This window comes from Eumetopias jubatus, unplaced genomic scaffold, assembly GCF_037043125.1.
Source record: "Eumetopias jubatus isolate StellerSeaLion01/CBP00866 unplaced genomic scaffold, mEumJub1_p1.0 scaffold_2, whole genome shotgun sequence".
NCBI classification, from domain to species: domain Eukaryota; kingdom Metazoa; phylum Chordata; class Mammalia; order Carnivora; family Otariidae; genus Eumetopias; species Eumetopias jubatus.
Genome location: NW_028274808.1, coordinates 36,308,296 through 36,328,805, shown reverse-complemented (window position 1 = coordinate 36,328,805; position 20,510 = coordinate 36,308,296). Strand labels below are relative to the sequence as shown.

The 20,510-nt window shown below is 35.0% G+C and overlaps 1 protein-coding gene across 1 annotated transcript in view; it reads right to left on the bottom strand.

The window, feature by feature from the left end:
• The window catches only part of LOC114224819 (A disintegrin and metallopeptidase domain 3-like), a 130,827-nt gene that overhangs the window by 73,984 nt on the left and 36,333 nt on the right, over window positions 1-20,510 (bottom strand). The window contains exons 7-11 of the mRNA XM_088021312.1: window positions 14,864-14,929; window positions 7,913-7,984; window positions 7,509-7,675; window positions 6,332-6,413; window positions 4,199-4,335 (exon numbers count right to left, since the gene is read on the bottom strand). Coding sequence (XP_087877438.1) covers window positions 4,199-4,335; window positions 6,332-6,413; window positions 7,509-7,675; window positions 7,913-7,984; window positions 14,864-14,929 — 524 coding nt within the window. The remainder of the gene's footprint in view (window positions 1-4,198; window positions 4,336-6,331; window positions 6,414-7,508; window positions 7,676-7,912; window positions 7,985-14,863; window positions 14,930-20,510) is intronic.

Here is a 20,510-nt window from a genome sequence, read left to right as displayed (position 1 = left end):
TATCAGATAAAGGGCTAGTATCCAAAATCTATAAAGAACTTATGAAACTCAACACCCAAAGAACAAATGATCCAATCAAGAAACGGGCAAAAGACATGAACAGACATTTTTCCAAAGATGACATCCAAATGACCAACAGACACCTGAAAGAGTGCTCAACATCGCTGGGCATCAGGGAAGTCCAAATCAAAACTTCAATGAGATATCACCTCACACCAGTCAGAATGGTTAAAATTAACAAGTGAGGAAATGACAGATGTTGGTGAGGATGTGGAGAAAGGGGAACCCTCCTACACTACTGGTGGGAATGCAAGCTGGTGCAACCACCCTGGAAAACAGTATGGAGGTTCCTCAAAAAGTTGAAAATAGAGGTACCTTATGACCCAGCAATTGCACTACTGCATACTTACCCCAAAGGTACAAATGTAAGGATCCAAAGGGGTACATGTACCCCGATGTTTATAGCAGCAATGTCCACAATAGCCATACTATGGAATGAGCCAAGATGTCCATCAACACATTAATGGATAAAAAAGATGTGGTATATAAATACAATGGAATATTATGCAGCCATCAAAAGGAATGAAATCTTGCCACTTGCAACAACATGGATGGAACTGAAGGATATTATTCTGAGAAAATAAGTCAATCAGAGAAAGACATGTATCATATGACCTCACTGATATGAGGAATTCTTAATCTCAGGAAACAAACTGAGGGTTGCTGGAGTGGAAGGGGGTGGGAGGGTTGGGGTGGCTGGGTGATAGACATTGGGGAGGGTATGTGCTATGGTGAACGCTGTGAATTGTGTAAGACTGTTGTATCACAGACCTGGACATCTGAAACAAATAATACGTTATATGTTAGGATAAAAAGAAGAAGATAGCAGGAGGGGAAGAATGAAGGGGGGAAAATCAGAGGGGGAGATGAACCATGAGTGACTATGGACTCTGAGCAACAAACTGAGGGTTCTAGAGTGGAAGGGGGTGGGGGAATGGATTAATCTGGTGAGTATTAAAGAGGGCACGTTCTGCATGGAGCACTGGGTATTATATGCAAACAATGAATCATGGATCATTACATCAAAAACGGATGATGTAATGTATGGTGATTAACATAACATAATAATAAAAAAATTTAATTTGTCTGATATAAGGATTGTCACCCCAGCTTTCTTTTGATGTCCATTAGCATGGTAAATGGTTTTCAACCCTAACAATTTCATTATGGAGGTGTCTTTGGGTCTAAAATGAGTCTCTTGCAGACAGCATATCGATGAGTCTTGCTTTTTTATCCAATCTGATACTCTGTGTCTTTTGATTGGGGCATTTGGCCCATTGACATTCAGGGAAATTATTGAAAAATATGAATTAAGGCCATTGTATTTCCTGTAAGGTGACTGTTACTGTATATTGTCTGTGTTTCTTTCTGGTCTATGTTGCTTTCAGGCTCTCTCTTTGCTTAGAGGACCCCTTTCAATATTTCTTGTAGGGTTGGTTTGGGACTCACAAAATTCTTTTCGTTTTTGTTTGTCCTGGAAGCTTTTTATCTTTCCATTTTCAACGACAGCCTAGCTGGATATAGTATTCTTGGCTGCATATTTTTCTCATTTAGTGCTCTGAAGATATCATGCCAATTCTTTCTGGCCTGCCAGGTCTCTGTGGATAGGTCTGTTGCCAATCTAATGTTTCTACCATTGTAGGTTACAGACCTCTTTTCCCAAGTTGCTTTCAGGATTTCTTCTTTGTCTTTGAGACCTGTGAGTTTTACTATTAGATGTTGGGTGTAGACCTATTTTTATTGATTTTGAGAGGGGTTCTCTGTGCCTCCTGGATTTTGATGCTTGTCTACTTCCCCAAATTAGGGAAGTTCTCTGCTATAATTTGCTCCAATATACCTTCTGCCCCTCTCTCTCTTTCTTCTTCTTCTGTGATCTCAATTATTCTAATATTGCTTCATGTTATGCTATCACTTATCTCTCGAATTCTGCCCTCGTGATCCAATAGTTGTTTATCTCTTTTTCTCAGCTTCTTTATTTCCCATCATTTGGTCTTCTGTATCACTAATTCTCTCTTCTGCCTCATTTATCCTAGCAGTTAGAGCCTCCATTTTTCATTACACCTCATTAATAGCCTTTTTGATTTTGACTTGGTTGGATTTTAGTTCTTTTGTTTCTACAGAAGGGGATTCTCTACTACCTTCTATGCTTTTTTCAAGCCCAGCTAGTATTTTATAATCAACATTCTGTATCTAGGTCTGACATCTTAATAATGTCCCTATTGATTAGGTCTCTGGCAGTTGGTATGGCCTCTTGTTTTTTGCTTTTTTTGTGGTTTTTTTTTGAGGTGGGTTTTTCTGTTTTGTCATTTTGTTCAGAGAATAGATGAATGAGAGAACAAAATGCTAAAAGGGTAACAATGACCCCAGAAAAATATACAGTAGGCAAATCAGAAGAGATCCAAAATGAGGGGGAAAAGAAAAGAAAAAAAGAAAAAAGGAAAGAATGTGGTCAGGTAGGAAACGAACAAAGCCATACACTAGATTTAGGGTATTTTGGTCTGTTAGAAGAAACTCTGTCCCAAAATTTTAAAGAAAAAAAAACATATTTATACAAAAAATAAGGTTAAATACAATGAAGGGATAGAATATAACTGTAAAAATGAAAATTAAAAAAGATTTTTAAAAAGGAATTGATAAGATGTTGGTTGAAAAAGGAAAGAAGAAAAAATTTTAAAAAAAGAAATAGAAAAAGAAAAAATAAAGAAAAATTTAAAAATTGACTTTTGAAAGACTAAAGAATCATGGGGAAAAAGCTATGAATTCTATGTGCTATATTCTCCTAGTGCTGGAGGTTTGCCTTTCTCATTGATTGGTAAATTTGGTCTTGGCTGGATATTCTTGCTGATCTTCTGGGGGAGGGGCCTGTTGCAGTGATTCTCAAATGTCTTTGCCAGAGGGGGATTTCCACCACCCTTGCCAGGGGCCAGGGTAAATAATCTGTTCAGGTTTCCTCTTGGTAACTTTCATTCCCTAAAGGCTTTCCGTACAGCTTTAAAGGACAAGAATGAAAATGGTGACCTCCCAGTCTCTGACCCCATAGGTGCAGTCCTCATTGTGCCCTCAGAGAAAAGCAGTCAGTCATTCCTGTCTCCCTGGTCTCCGGTCACACTCCATGCTCATCTGGCCTGTGACCAAGCGTTTCTATCTCTGGCACACAACCCTGTTTTAAGTCTCCAAACCCAGCAGATTCCTGTGGTGCACACCTAAGCCACTCCTCCAGGGGAAGAAGGGGAGTCTCCCCCAATCTGCTGCTTGTTCGGTCCATGTTGAAAGAGTAGTGGCCTGACTGTGCCATGGATCATGGTTTATGGCAACCCTGAGCTAAGAGCCCACTCCTCAGCTCTGTCTTTGCAGTCAGTTTCCTGCTCTGATACCTGGGAACTCTGCCACACTCAGGCACCCCCTGGTCTTTCTGTGACCCCGAGGGTCCTGAGACCACACTGTCCCAGCGAGGGTTCCACCCCTTGCTTAGCCACTGGAGTGATGTCCCACCCCCAGCAGTCTATCTTCTCAGATATTGCCTCGGATTCACTTCTCCACACATCCTACCTTACAGAAAGTGGTCGCTTTTCTCTTCATAGAATTGCTGCTATTCTCCTCTTTGATCTCCTGTTGAGTTTGTAGGTGTTCAGAATGGTTTGGTAACTATTTAGCTGAATTTCTGGGGCCAGATGAAATTTAGGTCTCCTAGTCCTCCACCATCTTGCTCCAACCCCTAAGCACATTCTGTACAATATCAAATACTCCTCTTTAAATAAGATAAAAACAGAGAGGGAGGCAAACCACAAGAGATTCTTAACTCTAGGAAACAAACTGAGGGTTGTTGGTGGGGAGGTGGGTGAGGGGTTGGGGTAACTAGGTGATGGGCACTAAGGAGGGCACTTGATATAATGATGATGGGTATTATATGCAACTGATGAATCATTAAATTCCACCCTTGAAACTAATAATACAGTATATGTTAACTAAATTGAATTGAAATAAAAAAATTAAAATAAATAAATAAGTTTAAACAAGTACATTATGTCTTTAATAAAAAATATTCTTACTCAATTTGTATTGCAAGATACTATACAACAGTGACTGTTACAAATATTTCCCAGAAGAAGACATAGATTTGATAAAAATAAAATCTTACATTGCTTCAGAATTCATTATGCATGTAGTTCCTGGACAGTAACAATTGTAGATATCATCGTATGTTAATCCGAGATTAATTCCAAGCAACTGTACCATAACAACTGAAAATGCATCTAAAGTTATCATCTGTGGATACTAAATGCAAAAAACAAAACAGAATTTTTGCCTAAATTATTTCTTCACCTCTTTGATCTTTTCTTTTTGACCATATTACCTAAATGCAAATGCAAATTTAAGAAACTACTATACCAAAGCTCATTATTTTCTTAGGGATATGGAAAATAAGAAAAAATGGGTAAATTTTGTTTTTCTTTTTGGGTTATTGTATTTTTAATCCAAATGGCACTGACATATACCTAAATGAGATTAATGCTATCATATGCTTTTACTACATATTAAATACCAATAAGCTTTTAAAGGTTTTTGAGAAGAACATGACTGTTTCAGTAACTATATTATTTTTTAATGAACACTTAGGAAAAAAACTACACGGATTCTTAAGGGTTGAATTTGCAATCGGTTTTGACTTCAGAAATAGTTTTAGAAGAGTCTAATTATTTTAAAGGCAGAATACACTTTGTAAGTAGCATTTTTGTCTTAACACACACACACACACACACACACACACACACACACACACACACGGCAAGTAAGAATGGCAACAAGACACAAACCCCTGGCAACCTATAATCTTTTTACTATCTCCACAGTTTTTCCTTTTGCAGAAAGTCATATAGTTGGACTCATACGGTATGTAGCCTTTTCATATTGGCTTTTCTCACTAACCACTATGCACTTAAGTTTTTTCACGGTTTGATGCCTCACTTAAAAAAAAAAAATCATTGGATAGTATCCCTTTATATCAGTTTACTCCGGTTTGTTTATCCATTCATCTCTTAAAGGACATCTTGGTTGAGCCCAATCTTTGGCAATTATGAATAAAGCTGCTATAAACATTCACACAGGTTTTTGTGTGGATGTAAGTATTCAAGTCATTTGGGAAACACCGAAGAGGACAACTGCTGGAATATATGGTAAAAAAAATAAAAAATAAAGAAGACTAAGAACTTGAATAGATATTATTTCCAGAGATAATATACAAAAAGCAAAAAGTATATGAAAAGATGTTCGGTATCACTAGTAATCATAGAAGTGCAAATCGAAACCACAATGAAATATCACCTCATACCACTTAGGATGGCTGCTATTAAAAAACAACAATAATAGAAAAAATGTATTGATAAAGATGTCATGCATATAAATTGTAACTGCTGGTGGGATTATAAAGTAGTGAAACCACCCTGAAAATAAGTATGATGATTCCTCATAATATTAAAAATAGAACTACTACATGATCCAGCAAATACCTACTCCTGGTATATATCCAAAATAATTGAAATCAGTATCTTGAAGAGCTATCCACACTCCCATGTTCATTGCAACATTACTCACAATAGCCAAGGAATGGAAATAACCTAAGTGTCCATTGACAGATAAATGGCTAAAAAAAATCATATATATATATATATATATACACATATATACATACACACACACATATATGTGTTCACATGTATATTAAATTCACACATATATATATTATTTAGCCATAAAAAGAATGAAATCCTGCCATTTGCAACAATATGGATGAACTTGGATGAAATCATGCTAAGTGAAACAAGCTGGACAGAAAAAGACAAATATTATGTTATCTCTCTTATATGTGGAATTTAAAAACGTCACACTCACAGAAACAGAGAGTAGAATGATGGATTCCAGAAGCTAGATTTTCTGGAAAATGGGGTAAGTATGTCAAAAAGTACAAATATTTATTTATGCAAGATGAAAAGTTCTGAAGATCTGTTTCACATCAATGTGAACATACTTGGCACTATGGAATTGTACACTTAAAACTAGTAAAAATGGTAAATTTTATGTTATTTGCATTTTACCACAATAGCAAAAAACTTTTAAAATTATAACATTTGAGTTTCAAAATCTAAAAAAAAAGCATACTCTTAGAAAAATTTGTAAAAACATTATGACAGATATACTATACATATTTTGTTCCTTGAAGTAGATGTTTCAAAATATGATATAATTACTGAATAGATGGGAATAAAATGCATACCAGAGCAATTCCTGCAGCAAACTTTGGATTGCATGCCATTCCATGATATGTTGCTCCCACATAATTAAGATGGTCCCTATAACTAAATAATAAAATTTTTCTTCTGAATAAATGCATTTTAAATTACTACTAACTTAATGACCTTTTAAGAATTGGATTTCTCAATAAAGTTATGTGTTTTTTAAATACAAATATTACATATCACATCTCATGCTTTCAATCATTTTGTATTTGGGTAATCTCCCACAGTTCCTACAAAGTTAAGTTCTAAAGTCTACTTTAACATTATATGATACACAGCCCAAAACCCAGTGGTGCCTAATCCTTCCAAAACATTAACCACCACTGTTGCCACCACTGGATAATTATAATTTGAAGATGTACAAGTCAGGACAGCTTACTGCCATGATTTGCATATAGTGAACCCCTAAAACATGTAAAAAATGTAAAAAATGATTGGAGGACAGGGAGACAAAGAGAATATTCAGTAGACTCATCAAGAAAAAAAGAGAATGTAGCAAGTGTCCTCATAACATTTCAGTCCTTAGTTATTGTAGCTCCTGAGTCCACAAACCCAACCCTAAATTCCACAGGAAACACAAACAGATTTATAAATATATTGCATATTACTCAGATCTTCAGAATTTTTATTATTCCCATCTCAATAATCAAACTATTAACAGAAACCTATATAAAAACTCTTGAAAAAAATAGTGCAAGTAGTTAAATAGCTGCACCTTAGGTCAGTATAGCTATACCAGATGGTAACCACACTTCTAATTTGATATATTGTATTTTAACCAGCATTATATGCAATTATTGCATTCTGTTAACTAATTTACATTGTGTTTAAAGTTCAAATGATAGTTTTAATTATTTACCTCTGAGAAAATCTTTAAAATCATTGAGGACCCCTGTTTATCTCAAGGCTTTCCAAATTTTCCAAGTTTCTTACATTTCCATAGATAAAAAGCCTAGTGCAGAATAATGACCCACTATGACTTAGTGTCTTACATTGTTTTCAGAATTTTATACTTTGCAATTTGTCAACACAGTATGCATATAATATTTTTTGAAGTGTCTTGTCATTACATATAACACATTTTGTATATAATCTTGATAGCTAACATATGAAATAATTTGACAAACCCTATGTCAATACAAATAAGGTACTTACATTAATAAGTATGCCATATCATGGGACCTTTGAAACAAAAATTTTTCTTTCCATGACACAAATCTTTGTAGTACTTCATTAGCATCCCCGCTAAGTGAAATCTTATTTTGATCTGACCAGAGCTCCAAAGAAGTTAGTATAATAGTTATGTTGAGCTGGGAAAACATCTGAAAACAGAAGATACATAATATATAGTTTTTAGGTAATCATAAATATAACATTACATCTCTATACATAATGCTAATATATTCAATTTACTATTTTTCGGAAATGAAATCCATTCATTGATGGATGAAACCAGTTGGTAGGATTACATTTTTAAAAGACTGGATATGCTATTTGTACAAACACTATTACTGCATTAATAGGAATGTTTCTTACTTAAATGAAACTTAAATACTTACAGTGTTGATTAGACCAAAGATATGGACAACTTTCTCAGCTGCAACTGCCACTTCAGAGCCCATATAATTATACTGAAAGACAAATTTTGTTTCTTAACTGTTAGTGAAAATTATTGAACTATCACATTTTAAATGGATATAAAATGTTAAAATAATGCAGTGTTCAAGTGAAAGGAAAAAAAATTAAGATTTACCAAGTACTTAGTAAGTTTTAGGCATAAACCTAGAGACTTTATATGTTAATCAATAATCTTAAAATAAGAAGGTTGTCATTAACTTCCTCTTCACACATACGGCAATTAAGAGTCAAAAGTTAAGTTTACAAGATTGCAGAACTACCAAGGGTAAGAACCAGAACTCAAGTCCCCAACTAACTAAACTAGTAAGTCTTTTTTTTTTTCTACTATAGTATGCTGCCATCATTTGTCTTCATCCCAGGAAGAGATGACTATATATACTGATAAACAGTGCGGTTTCTAAACACAGAGCTCTGAGGACCATTACAGTGAGTAATTTCAAGAATACTTCTTCATTCAAAGGAACAGGAATCATAATATTTTTTCTAAATATTTCTAATTATGTGTATGTACTCATTTCTAAGTGTTAGCGGAAAACATAAAAAGTGGCAACTTTCTATCTTCAATAATCTTCAGCAAGTGTGCCAAAAATTACTAACAGAAAATAAAATGTAATGGATACAGTTCTCTGGTTTGGACAAAAGAGATGTTATCCTCCTAGGTCCTTAGAGATTATTTATACTTTGCTATTTCTCTGTATGTAACATTTCCCAATAAACTATATTGTATATTTACACAATGCAGCAAGGTGTGATATGAATGAAGGTGATCCTTTGCAAAACTGAATACATGAAAAGCAAGACAAAAGAATACAAAAATAAGTCTATGGAAATAAATCCATATATGTCAATAATCACAAATTATCAACAGACCAAATACTAGGTAAATGAAACATTAAAAAAAATCCACTACATGCAAATTAAAATAAAAACCTCTAAATTATGAGTACATAGAGATATTGAGTCAAAGGATGAAAATATATAACCAGGAAAATAATAGACAAAAAGCATAAGTCATATGATAATTACATGAAAAAAGCTTAAAAGCAAAAAGTGAACATAATAATTATCACAGTGCATCAATAAAATATGCAATTATCAAGAAAGATGGAAGCATTCTAAACTTGACTATAACTAATAGCACAGCAACAAAATGTATAAAACAAAATTTAACAAAATTATAAGGGATTTTTACATAGTTCTCTTAATCATTACTAGATCAAGAAAATTAACAATAAATACAAGAGTTTTCAAGTTAAAGTAAAATTTAGATATGTATATATAAAAGTTTATATAAAACAATGAGATAATATTTTTTCAAATATACAATGGAGGTTTTACATAGATTGACTTATATTAGGCCATAAAATAGTTATTTGACTATAAAGCATAGATCACATTGTCCAACCACAATGCAATTAAGATATAGTAATACAGTGTTATTTGATAAAAATATTTATAGTAATACTTGATAAAAAGTATTTTAATGATGTTATTTTTACTTACATGGATAACTCTCTAAAAGCTCCATGATGCAATTTACAACTTACTTTCAAATAGAGAGAGCACAAGTGATAATGGGATATAATGTTAAACAATAAATCTAAGAAAAGAGAATATAGGTGTTCTTTCATTATTCTTATTCTTACAACCTTTATGAAAGTTTGAAAATATTTCCAAATAAGATGTTTAAAAAAATGAAGATAAGGGGTGCCTGGTGCATCTGCCCTCAGCTCAGGTCATGATCTCAGGGTCCTGATTTCAAGCATCAGTCTTCCCTTCCCAGCAGATAATCTGTTTCTCCCTCTCCCTTTGCCCCTCCCCTTGCTTATGTGCTCTCTCTCTCAAATAAATAAAATCTTTTTTAAAAATGAAGATAAAATAAAAATTTCATATGAACAAAAGTTGAAGAGACTTCATCAACAGGCTAAACAAAAATATCAGAAACACAGACCTACAAGAAGGAATGAAGAATTTTGGAAATATTAAAATGTGGGAAAAAAATGAAATGCTTTTATCCTTTCCTTAATTTCTTTAAACAATTGAATAATTTAAAATAATTCATCTTGTGGTTTATAACATATGAAGAAATAAAAATATATTACACTAACATCACAAAGGGGTTCTATGGAATTTCACTGTTGTAAGGCTCTTACATTTTATGTGAAGTGGTATAACATTAATTCTAGATTGTAAAAAGCTAAGAATGTTCATTGGAACCATTGGAGAAACCACTGGGGTAAGAGGTAGGGGATAAAGAGGTATAGCAGAAAAAACAATATAGTAGATAAAAACAAATGCTGAAAATAACCTACTAATCCAAGGGTAACAGAGGAGGAACAGAGGAGTAAATAATTGATGGGACAAATAGAACACTACTGGGAGAGCAACACTTAACCTACATCCATAGTTATCAGTAACTTTGGTATATATAATTCAACTGAATGTTCTAATGAAGAGGCAGAGATTATCTGACTGAATAGAGAAAAAAGACCTATCAATATTCTGTTTACAGAACCAGACTTTAAAATTGAAGACAGATAAACTAAACATAAAAGAAGAAATACTAATGATAGCATATTTTAAGGAACCCTTGGAGTTTTTATTCATAGTTTTGGGTTTCTTTGTTTTGTTTTGCATGATGTCATTTGTACTGAAAATGCCTTCTGTTGTTATCAGAATGGTAAGAAGGTATCTAGCTAAGTGGAAAGAGGAAAATAGGCTGTCTAGATTTAATGTTAATAACCTCGAGGGAGTGGCTGTGGCAAAGCATAATGCCACTACTTGTGATCTTAGTTTTAGGCCAAATAGTATTATTCCCCATGTAACAACAAAAATCGAAATCTAAATCCCCGGGGTCAGTTAAGATGATAGAGTAATAGGAGGGCCGTATGTTTGCCTCATCCCTGGAACACAGCTAAATAAATACTGGATCATTCTAAACACCCAAGAAATGGATCTGGGGGCTGACAGAACAAACTGCACGACTGGAGGGAGAGAAAAGGTCACATCATGCAGGGTCAGAGGTGTGGAGACAGTTTTGGGGAAAAAAGAATCTTGGGTGCTGCAGAAGGAAGGGAGCCCTGCTCATGGAGAGAGGAGAGAGAGAGATAGACAGACAAACAGAGAGAGAGAAAAAGGGAGAGAGAGAGAGCATTGTACAGGGGATCACAGAGGTAAAACTCTTCCCCAAAGTCATTGACTGGGAAAACAAGAGAGGTTGATTATCTTAAGTGTTTACAACCAATGAAACTCAAAGACTGGAGTTTTATAGTTCTGTGTTGTGGGTGGTGTGGAGCCCAGTGGGTGCTGCAGTGCTCCTATGGAGAAGGAGCATGCCAGGAGCTGATGGTGCGATCTGAAGAACCCCAGAAATGCACTGGGAGAGACATTCCCTCTTTTTGGAGTGTATCTGGGAGAGATGGCTTTGGCTATCAGAGACAAAAGAACTGGCGGGCACCATTGTGCTCCCCCCTGCCCCTTAAGCATAGGGGCACAGACACCTGCCAAGGTGGCTAACCTGGACTCAGGCTTTTTGCTGTGTGTTACTCTAAACTCTCAGCTCCTGTGCCTTGGTGTGACTGCCCCTTTGGGACAAACCGGCACAAGCCCCAGCCCGGCAAGACCTTCTCCCAGAGGACCAGCATGGGTCTGTACCACAACAGGTTCCTAAAGTTTGGAATTTTGAAATTCATCCAGTGTGTCTAAGATGAAACACAGGTGCACTGCACTACTTGGCAGGCAGACAACCCAGCCACAGACAGGGAGAAGGTAGGGAACTGAGAGATGCCTCTGACACAGGAGAGAAGACTTTGCTCTTCTGTGAGGGCTTCCTGGACAGAGGTGGGTGTGAACTCACCTCTCTGGAGACAAGGGACAGGGCCAGTGCCACTTTTCCCCCATACCCAACAGAACAGACTGACTTCAGTGAATAGCATAGCCCCATCAACAATAGAGACCTGAGCCAATTAAAACAAACAATGCCTGCTCATATTCTGCTGGTGCTTCTTAACTAGGGCAAGTGTGCCTGAGAGCAGCAGTCCCCTACCCCAGAAGACCAGCAAAAATCTCCATATGCACCAAGTCTACTGACCATAGTGCTATAAAGCTTCAGCTCTAGTGGAAATATCATCAGGCCTCTTTTAACAGGAAGACCAGAGTACACCTAGTTAAAACTTGCCACACTCTGGACAAGGTCCAAACACTCCCCATTGCAGGCAAGGAGAAACTGCAGAGGGCTGACCTGAAGGAAAGAGCAGCCAAAACACAGCAGCAGAGTGCACACAGCATACACCAGAGACACTTCCTGAAACACCAGGCCCTATAAGGCCATTACTCTCAGGAGCAGGAAACATAACAGGCTTTCCTAACACACAAATAAAGACAGAAACCTAGACAAAATACCAAGATGGAGGAAGTCATTGCAAAAGAAAAAACAAGAAAATGTCATGGGATCTAATCAAAACAGATATAAGTAATATGCCTGGCCCAGAATTTAAAGCAACAATCATAAGGATACTAGCTGGGCTTGAGGAAAGCATAGAAGACACCAGGGAGTACCTTTCCACAGAGATAAAAGACCTAAAAGCAAGTCAGGCCAAAATAAAAAAATCCTATAACCTAAATGCAAAACCAACTGGATATAATGACCACAAGGATGGAAGAAACAGAAGAATAAATAAGTGATACAGAATATAGAATAATGAAAGATAATGAAGCTGAAAAGAAGAGGGAAAGAAAAATATTGGATCATGAATGTAGACTTAGGGAACTCAGCAACTCCATAAAGTGTAATAACATTCATATCATACAAGTACCAGAAGAAGAAGAGAGGGGAAAGGGGCAGAAAGTTTATTTGAGGAAATAATAGCTAAATTTCCCTAATCTGGAAAGGAAACAGACATTCAAGTCCAAGAGGCACAAAGAACTTCCATCAAAATCAACAAAAGCAGGCCAACCCTAAGACATACTGCAGTAAAATTTGCAAAATATAGAGATAGGGAAAAAAATCCTAAAAGCTGCAAGGAAAAAGAAATCCCTAACTTGCAAGGGAAGACCAGTAAGGCTAGCAGCAGATCTCTCCACAGAAACTTGGCAAGTCAGAAGACAGTGGCCTGATATATTCAATGTGATGAATGGGGAAAATATGCAGCAAAGAATACTCTATCCAGCAAGGCTATCATTCAGAATAGAAGAAGAGATAAAGAGCTTTCCAGACAACCAAAAACTAAAGGAGTTCATGACCATGAAACCAGCCCTACAAAAAATATTGAAGGAAACTCTAAGAGTGGGAAGAAAAGACCAAAAGTGACAAACCCTAGAAAGGAACATAGAAAATCTCCAGAAACAATAACTTAACTGGTAATACAATGGCATTAAATTCATATCTATCAACAATTACTCTGAATGTAAATGGAATAACTGCTCCAATCAAAAGACATAGAGTGTCAGAATGGATAAAAAAAAAAAAACAACAAGACCCATCTCTATATTGCCTACAGGAGACTCATTTTAAACCTAAAGAAACCTGCAGATGGAAAGTGAGGGGATAGAGAAAGAATCCTGAAAGGAGCAAGGGGAAAAAAAAAAGTCCTTAATCTACAAGGGAAGACAGATCAGGTTCACAGCAGATTTATCCACAGAAATTTGGCAGGCCAGACATGAATGGCAGGATATATTCAATGTGCTGAATGGGAAAAATATGCAGCCAAGAATACTTTATCCAGCAAGACTGTCATTCAGAAAAGGAGAGATAAAGAGTTTCCCAGACACATAAAAACTAAAGGAGTTCATGACCACTAAACCAGCCCTGCAAGAAATACTAAGGCAGACTCTCTAGTAGGGGGAAAAAAGACCAAAAGCAGCAAAAACTAGAAAGGAACACAGATAGAGCACTCAGTAAATCAGTTAGTAAATTAAATTATATAAAATAGATTAATTGGAGACTATGTGAACTTCAAAATTAAATTGAAATAATATATCTCATTAATATGTGGGAAAACATTATAAAATAACTTACAAAATGGCATATATAAGACAAAGGTATATAAACATACACATGTATACATTTAAAACAGAACATGTCTGCATATAATTTATCCCTTGATTTATAAAACTATGTGTGTTTTTTCTTTATTATTTTTTGTCTGTCTATTCTTTACTGTTACTGATTTTTTAATTATGTAAAGATCTAAATATTTCCTTTTATGAACAAAATCATGACATTATGACACTCATTGAGACACTTTATGCAAAAATTATCAGTGATAATGGACAAATCTGATTTTTTAACTCGCTACTCATATGACTTTACTCAAACTGACTGTATAAACAAGAATTTCCATACCTCAATGGATATTCCTATGAATAAATCTCATTTTTGAAATACAGAACTTCCACTAGAGAACTCAAGCAATTATACAGCATAAGATAATCTCATAAGAGATGATATTTAACAACAAGGATCTCTGAGTAATAAACAAAATAGCTTGTTTTAAAATGTAAATCAAAAATAATAATAAAATAAAATAAAATGGAAATTGATTTAAGGAGAAGAGTTCACCATGAGTGGATTTAAAAATATCTATAGCTAGTTGTAATCCAGTAGGTTATAGTGTAGTAGAACCTTGCATACAAACAGTTATACATTATTGCTAGAATTCTATACTGATTTGGAAATCAATACCATAAATATTGGCCCCTGTATGTCAATGTAAAAGCAATTGACAACCTTTTTTTCTGTCCTGCTATCCACAAATACATATTGTGAACAGAGTGAAATATCTATATTGCACACAAGGCAAGTTTCTTTTTCATATTCCCTTTGAACTTAAACACAAGACAAAGATATGATGACATATATCAATAATACATACCAAGGCTTTATCCATAACAATTTGTATTTTCAGAACTCTTTTCAATAGTGCAACATCTGACTTTTCCTGTGAAACAGAGGACATTATGAGTTAAATAAAATATTTTTAAAATCCTTATATTGTTTGTAATTATCATGAACATTATATAAGTATATATATGTACATATACACATATATATACATACATACCCAAAGAAAGGTACAGATACATAGAAAAACAGATACAGATTCATCAAGATATAGATAAGAAAATAAGAGAATAAATGTCCACTGAATAAATAAGCAGATTCCAAATACAAATTTTAGGAAGAAATCAGAAGATTTTACCTATATTCCTGATAATTAAAATCCTCAAAAAGTTACTGGAGGGAGAACCCAAGTTTCCTTCCTCTCAAAACCTTCTTCCAAGACGCTCCCCCAACCTATATAAACTCCAATCGACTGTCCTCCAAATGTTGCCTCTCTTTTCTCATTATTTTAATTCTGCATTAACTTGTGGCTTACACACAGTGGAATGCATCCGTTTTAAAATACAGTTACACGAATTGGTACTGATGTAAATACCCCTGTGACAATTTCCATAAGTAAGATAGAGATAGTTTCTAACTTGCTCTTACAAGTCAATTACCCACATGCTGAAGGCAATGAAGGATCTGCTTTCTCTCACCATAGTTTAGAATAATCTATTCCAGAATTTTATATAACTGGAATCATATAGTGTGTACTCTTTTATATCGGACTTTTTTTATTTAGCATTCCCCCATGTTGTTGTGATTATTAGTAATTCATTAGGTTTTATTGCTAAGTAGTGTGCCATTTTAGAAATACACTAAATTTTGATTATGCATTTACCTGTCAATGATGTGAAAGGTGGAATAAAATGGGGTCACTTTTGTCAAGGGGTTTTAAAATGGAACTGGGAGGCCATTAAGGAGGTAGGCCATATGCACATCTTCACTGGGTAGTACCATGAACTTCTGAACTGAGCCCAGCCTTAGACATTCCTAGGACTCTGCACAAACTTATCTGCAACTTGCTATAGTAACAAATTTTTGTTTAGTGACAGCCTTAGGAATCAATTATGTTTAGCCTAGTTTACTTTTCTGCCAACAACAATCAAAATCTTTGTAAACAACATATGCAAGCATCCCCTTTTGTCTTTAAAATAAAACTTTCACTTTTGTTCCCTAGGGGGACACAATTGGGTTGCTACCGAAATCTGTGCCCACTGAATTGTAATTCTGAGACCCCAATAAATATTTTTGTTTTATTTCAGCTTTTTCCTTTCAGCAATATTTTGGATTATTTAGACCTCTTAGCTATCTTAAATAAAGCTGCTATGAATATCTATGTACAGTTATGTTCATTGTTCTTGGGAAATATTTAGAAATATTTAGAATACCTGAGTTGTATGATAATTGTGGGTGTGTAAAATAATACAAAAGTACCAGATTGCTTTCTAAAGTAGTTTGATTGTTCTGTATTGTCGCCAAGAATTAATAAGAGTTCTAACTGCTCTGCATTTTTGCCCTATATTTGGTATTGTCTTTTCCATCGTTTCCATTCTTGTTGGTCTGTGATGATATCTTTCTGAGGTTTTAATTTGTTATTCCCTGATGATTAATGTGGAACAGCTTTCCACATGCTTATGGCTCGTTATTTTGGTTTCTCCTAAGTACCCTACTAGAAATTTTATGTTTAGCTTTGACATTTAAGTCTACACTCTAATTCAATTTTGTGAATAAGGGTCAAGATTCGTTTTATTCCTTACAGATGTCCAGTCTTCCAGCAACACTTATTGAAGAGATCATTCTTTAACCTTTTAAAGTCCCTAGCACCTTTGTGGAAAATCAATCCACCAATAGCATGTGGGTCTACTTCTGATCTATTCTGTTTCACTGATCTATATGTCTATACTTAAACTAATAATACAGTATATATCTTTATAGCAGAGGTCAGCAAACAATGACCCAAGGTATGGCCATCTCTTTTGTAAAAAATATCTTACTGGAACAAAGCCACGCCCATTTGTTTACATATTGTTGATGCTGCTTTCATGCTATAAAGGTAGAGTGAAGTAGCAGCAACAGATCATATAACTCACAAGCCTAAAATATGTACTCTCTGCCCTTTAAAAAAAAGTAATGTAATTCCTCCATTTTGTTCTTTTTAAAACTGTTTGACTATTCTAAGATCTTTATATTTCCTTATGAATTTGAAAACTAATATCTATGAAAATGTTTCCTGGAATCATCAAAAGTGGGATTACACTGAATCTACAGATCAACTGGAGGAAACAAACATCTTAACAATATCAATATCTTTGTTTCCTGTGACTTTGCTAGACACTCTTATAGTCCTGATAGCGTTGGAAGATTTTCTTTGTGATCTACACACAGAGTTAGGTCACTAAAAACATAAGGTTATATTTTTTCCTTTAAAAAAATGTATAGCATTTATTATTATTCTTTTTCCTATTGTACTATCCAGAAATTATAGTAAAACATTGACTGGAATTAGTGAGGGCAACAGCCTTGAATTATTCCTAATTTAGGATCTGTTTTAGTCAGTTCAGGCTATAACAAATATACCATAGACTAGGTGGCTTAAACAACAAATACTTATTTCTCAACAGTTCCAGACGCTGGGAAGTTCAAGATCAAGACATCAGCAGATGTGGTGTCTGGTGAGAGCGCTCTTCCTCATTTGCAAATGGCCATCTTCCTTTTGTATGCTCACACGACAAAGCAGAGAGAGAGAGAGAGAGAGATATGTGTCTCTTCCTTTTTTTTTCTTTTTTTTATTATGTTATGTTAATCACCATACATTACATCAGTAGTTTTTGATGTAGTGTTCCATGATTCGTTATTTAATAAAAGCATTAATCCCATCATGAGGACCCTATGCTCACAAATGACCTAATTTAATCTTAATTATTTTTCAAAGGCCTCCTTATGCCATCCTACTGGGGGTTAGAGTTTTAACATATAGATTTGGGAAACACAGCATGCAGTCCATAACAGGGGCAAAACATTCAGTCACTTACATTCATTATGTTAGCTGTAGATACTCATAGATGTTCTTAACTAGATCAAAGAAGTTTCCTCTTCCTAGTTTTTATCACAAATGGGTATTGAATTTTGCCAAATGAAATTTCTGGAACTACTGATTAGATCTTATGGCTTTCTACATAAACATGTTGAATTGTTTTATTTAATTCCTCTTTTCCTGTACTGATTTAAGTAATAATGCCTCAAAATTCCATAGTCAGAATTCTTGAAAAAGAAAGAATGTTTTTATACCATAATGAAACTGGACTGGGTAAAAAAAATGTTAGGATATTTTATACCCCTTAAAAAGGCCATTCTCTACATCCCCTAGATAGACATTCTTGACTATCTTATGAGCACTTCATTTTGGCAAAGGCTAAAGCCAATCTGAGTTTTTCCACCTTTGAGGTCGACTTTCTTTGATGCCAAGATTCCTATTGAATTATTCATTATTTATTAAGTCCAGAATATTAACCACATTATATCTTGGTGTTGCCAGTTTTTATCAGGGTTTCTTGAGAAAATTTTCAAATTCAGGATTCTTTTATTCAACAAGGTTTTATTCTTTAATAACCTGGAATATTCTGGGTGCTATTTTATTCATGAATGGCAATTTTAATTATCTTGAATTTCTCTTATCAGTCTTTCATACTCCATTAGTCAGGATTCCCCAGAAAAATCGAACACTTATTACAATTTGTTATAATTAGATTTATTATAAGGAATTGGCTCACATAGTTATAGAGGCTGGCAAGTCCAAAATCTACAGAGTGAGCCAGTAGGCTGGAAACCCAGAGAGAGCTGATGCTACATTTCCAGTCTGAAGGCAGTTGGCTGAACAATTCTGTGGGAAGGTCCATCCTTTTGTCCCATTTAGGACATCAACTGATTGGATGAGGTCCATCCACATTATGGAGGACATTTCTGCTTTATTCAAAGTCCACTGATTTAGATGTTAATCTTATTCAAAGACACCCTCACAGAAACACCCACAAAATTTGACCAACTATCTGAGCAACATGTCCCAGCCAAGCTGACACACAAAATTCACCATCACACATTCTTAGGTTTTTCTTTACCATCAGTTTTATATAATTGCTTTCTATTCTCAAATTTGACTATAATATCACATATTGGGGTTTACCAGTCTATTCTGTTATTCATTAGTCTTATTATCAATGGCTTTCATTTTTAAAATAGCTTTATTTTTCTCCTACATTTATTTCCTGAGCTTTTACAAGGATCTTTTATCAGACCATATAAAGGTAGACCATTAGACTCCTACAGAATATATCTCTGGGATCATATTACCTGGGTTTGAGTTTTAATGCTATACTTTAACAAAGAATTTCCCAGGATACATATTTATTTATTTGTTTTTGTTTGTTTTAAAGATTTTATCCATTCATTTGACAAAGAGAGAGAGAGAGAGAGAGCACAAGCAGGAGGAGCAGCAGGCAGAGGGAGAGGGAGAAGCAGGCTCCCCACTGAGCAGGGAACCCGATGTGAGGCTCAATCCCTGGACCTTGGTCACATGACCTGAGCCAAAGGCAGACGCTTAACTGACTGAGCCACTCAGGTGCCCCAGGATAATAACTTAAACTCCCTAAATCTTTGTTTCCTGATCTGAAAAGGAGAACAACCATACTAACTTTTAGAACTCTTCAAAAAGTTGGAAAGACAGGATATATGTAAAGCTCTTAGAACAGTGTGTGTCACCTATGAAGCAGTACATATAGTTTTTTCATTCACTTTGGATTTTGCATTTTTCTTACATTTTATATGTATATTTCATATACTCCATGTTTATTCCTTTCTAATTATTATTATTTTAGAATATATGTAGTTCTTTCAAGTCAAACCATTCTTGAACAATAGGTGGGGTGTGGGAATTAGTGACTCTTATTACACTTTTGTTTTATTATAAGAAATGGCTAATTATCTAAGAATGTTTGCTCCCTTCTCCAAGAGAAGAGATGTCAGTGAGACACCTGTCCAGGCTCAGCTGTATCGAGGTAGGGATGCACACACTCTTTCCCCTTACTCTGACTAAATTCAAAGAATCTAGTAGGGGACTCTTTCCCAGAGTCAGAGCTAGGAAGGGAATCAACCAGTAGAGTTTCATCCACTTTGGTATTTTCATGAGCAACAAACCTGTTAAACCACTGACAGTTGGAACTTTTGCTTCAACATCTGGTGGGATTTGACCTAATAGAGATTCTCATGAAAAATACAGATCGAGGACAGCTGCTTACACAGTTCTTCCATCTTTTCATGTGGTTAAAGTTTACAATATTTGGCAACTATTGTTTGTGAATTTGGTTGTGATTGCATCTGGCTACTATCTTCAATCAGGATGAGAGTAGAGTCTCTTTTTATCTGCTTAATTGTTGTTTGTTTTATTTTGGGGTAAGAACATTTCCATTAGGAGAAAAAGAAATTATAAAAATTAATTAAAAAATCTGTTATGTAGTTCTGGCTTTGTACAGAATTATAGACTGGAAATTACTTTGCCTCACTTTAAGTAATTGTGGTATTGCCTTTCAACTTCCAGTATTGCTGCTGGGAAATTTCAGGCTATTCTACATCTTGAGCAT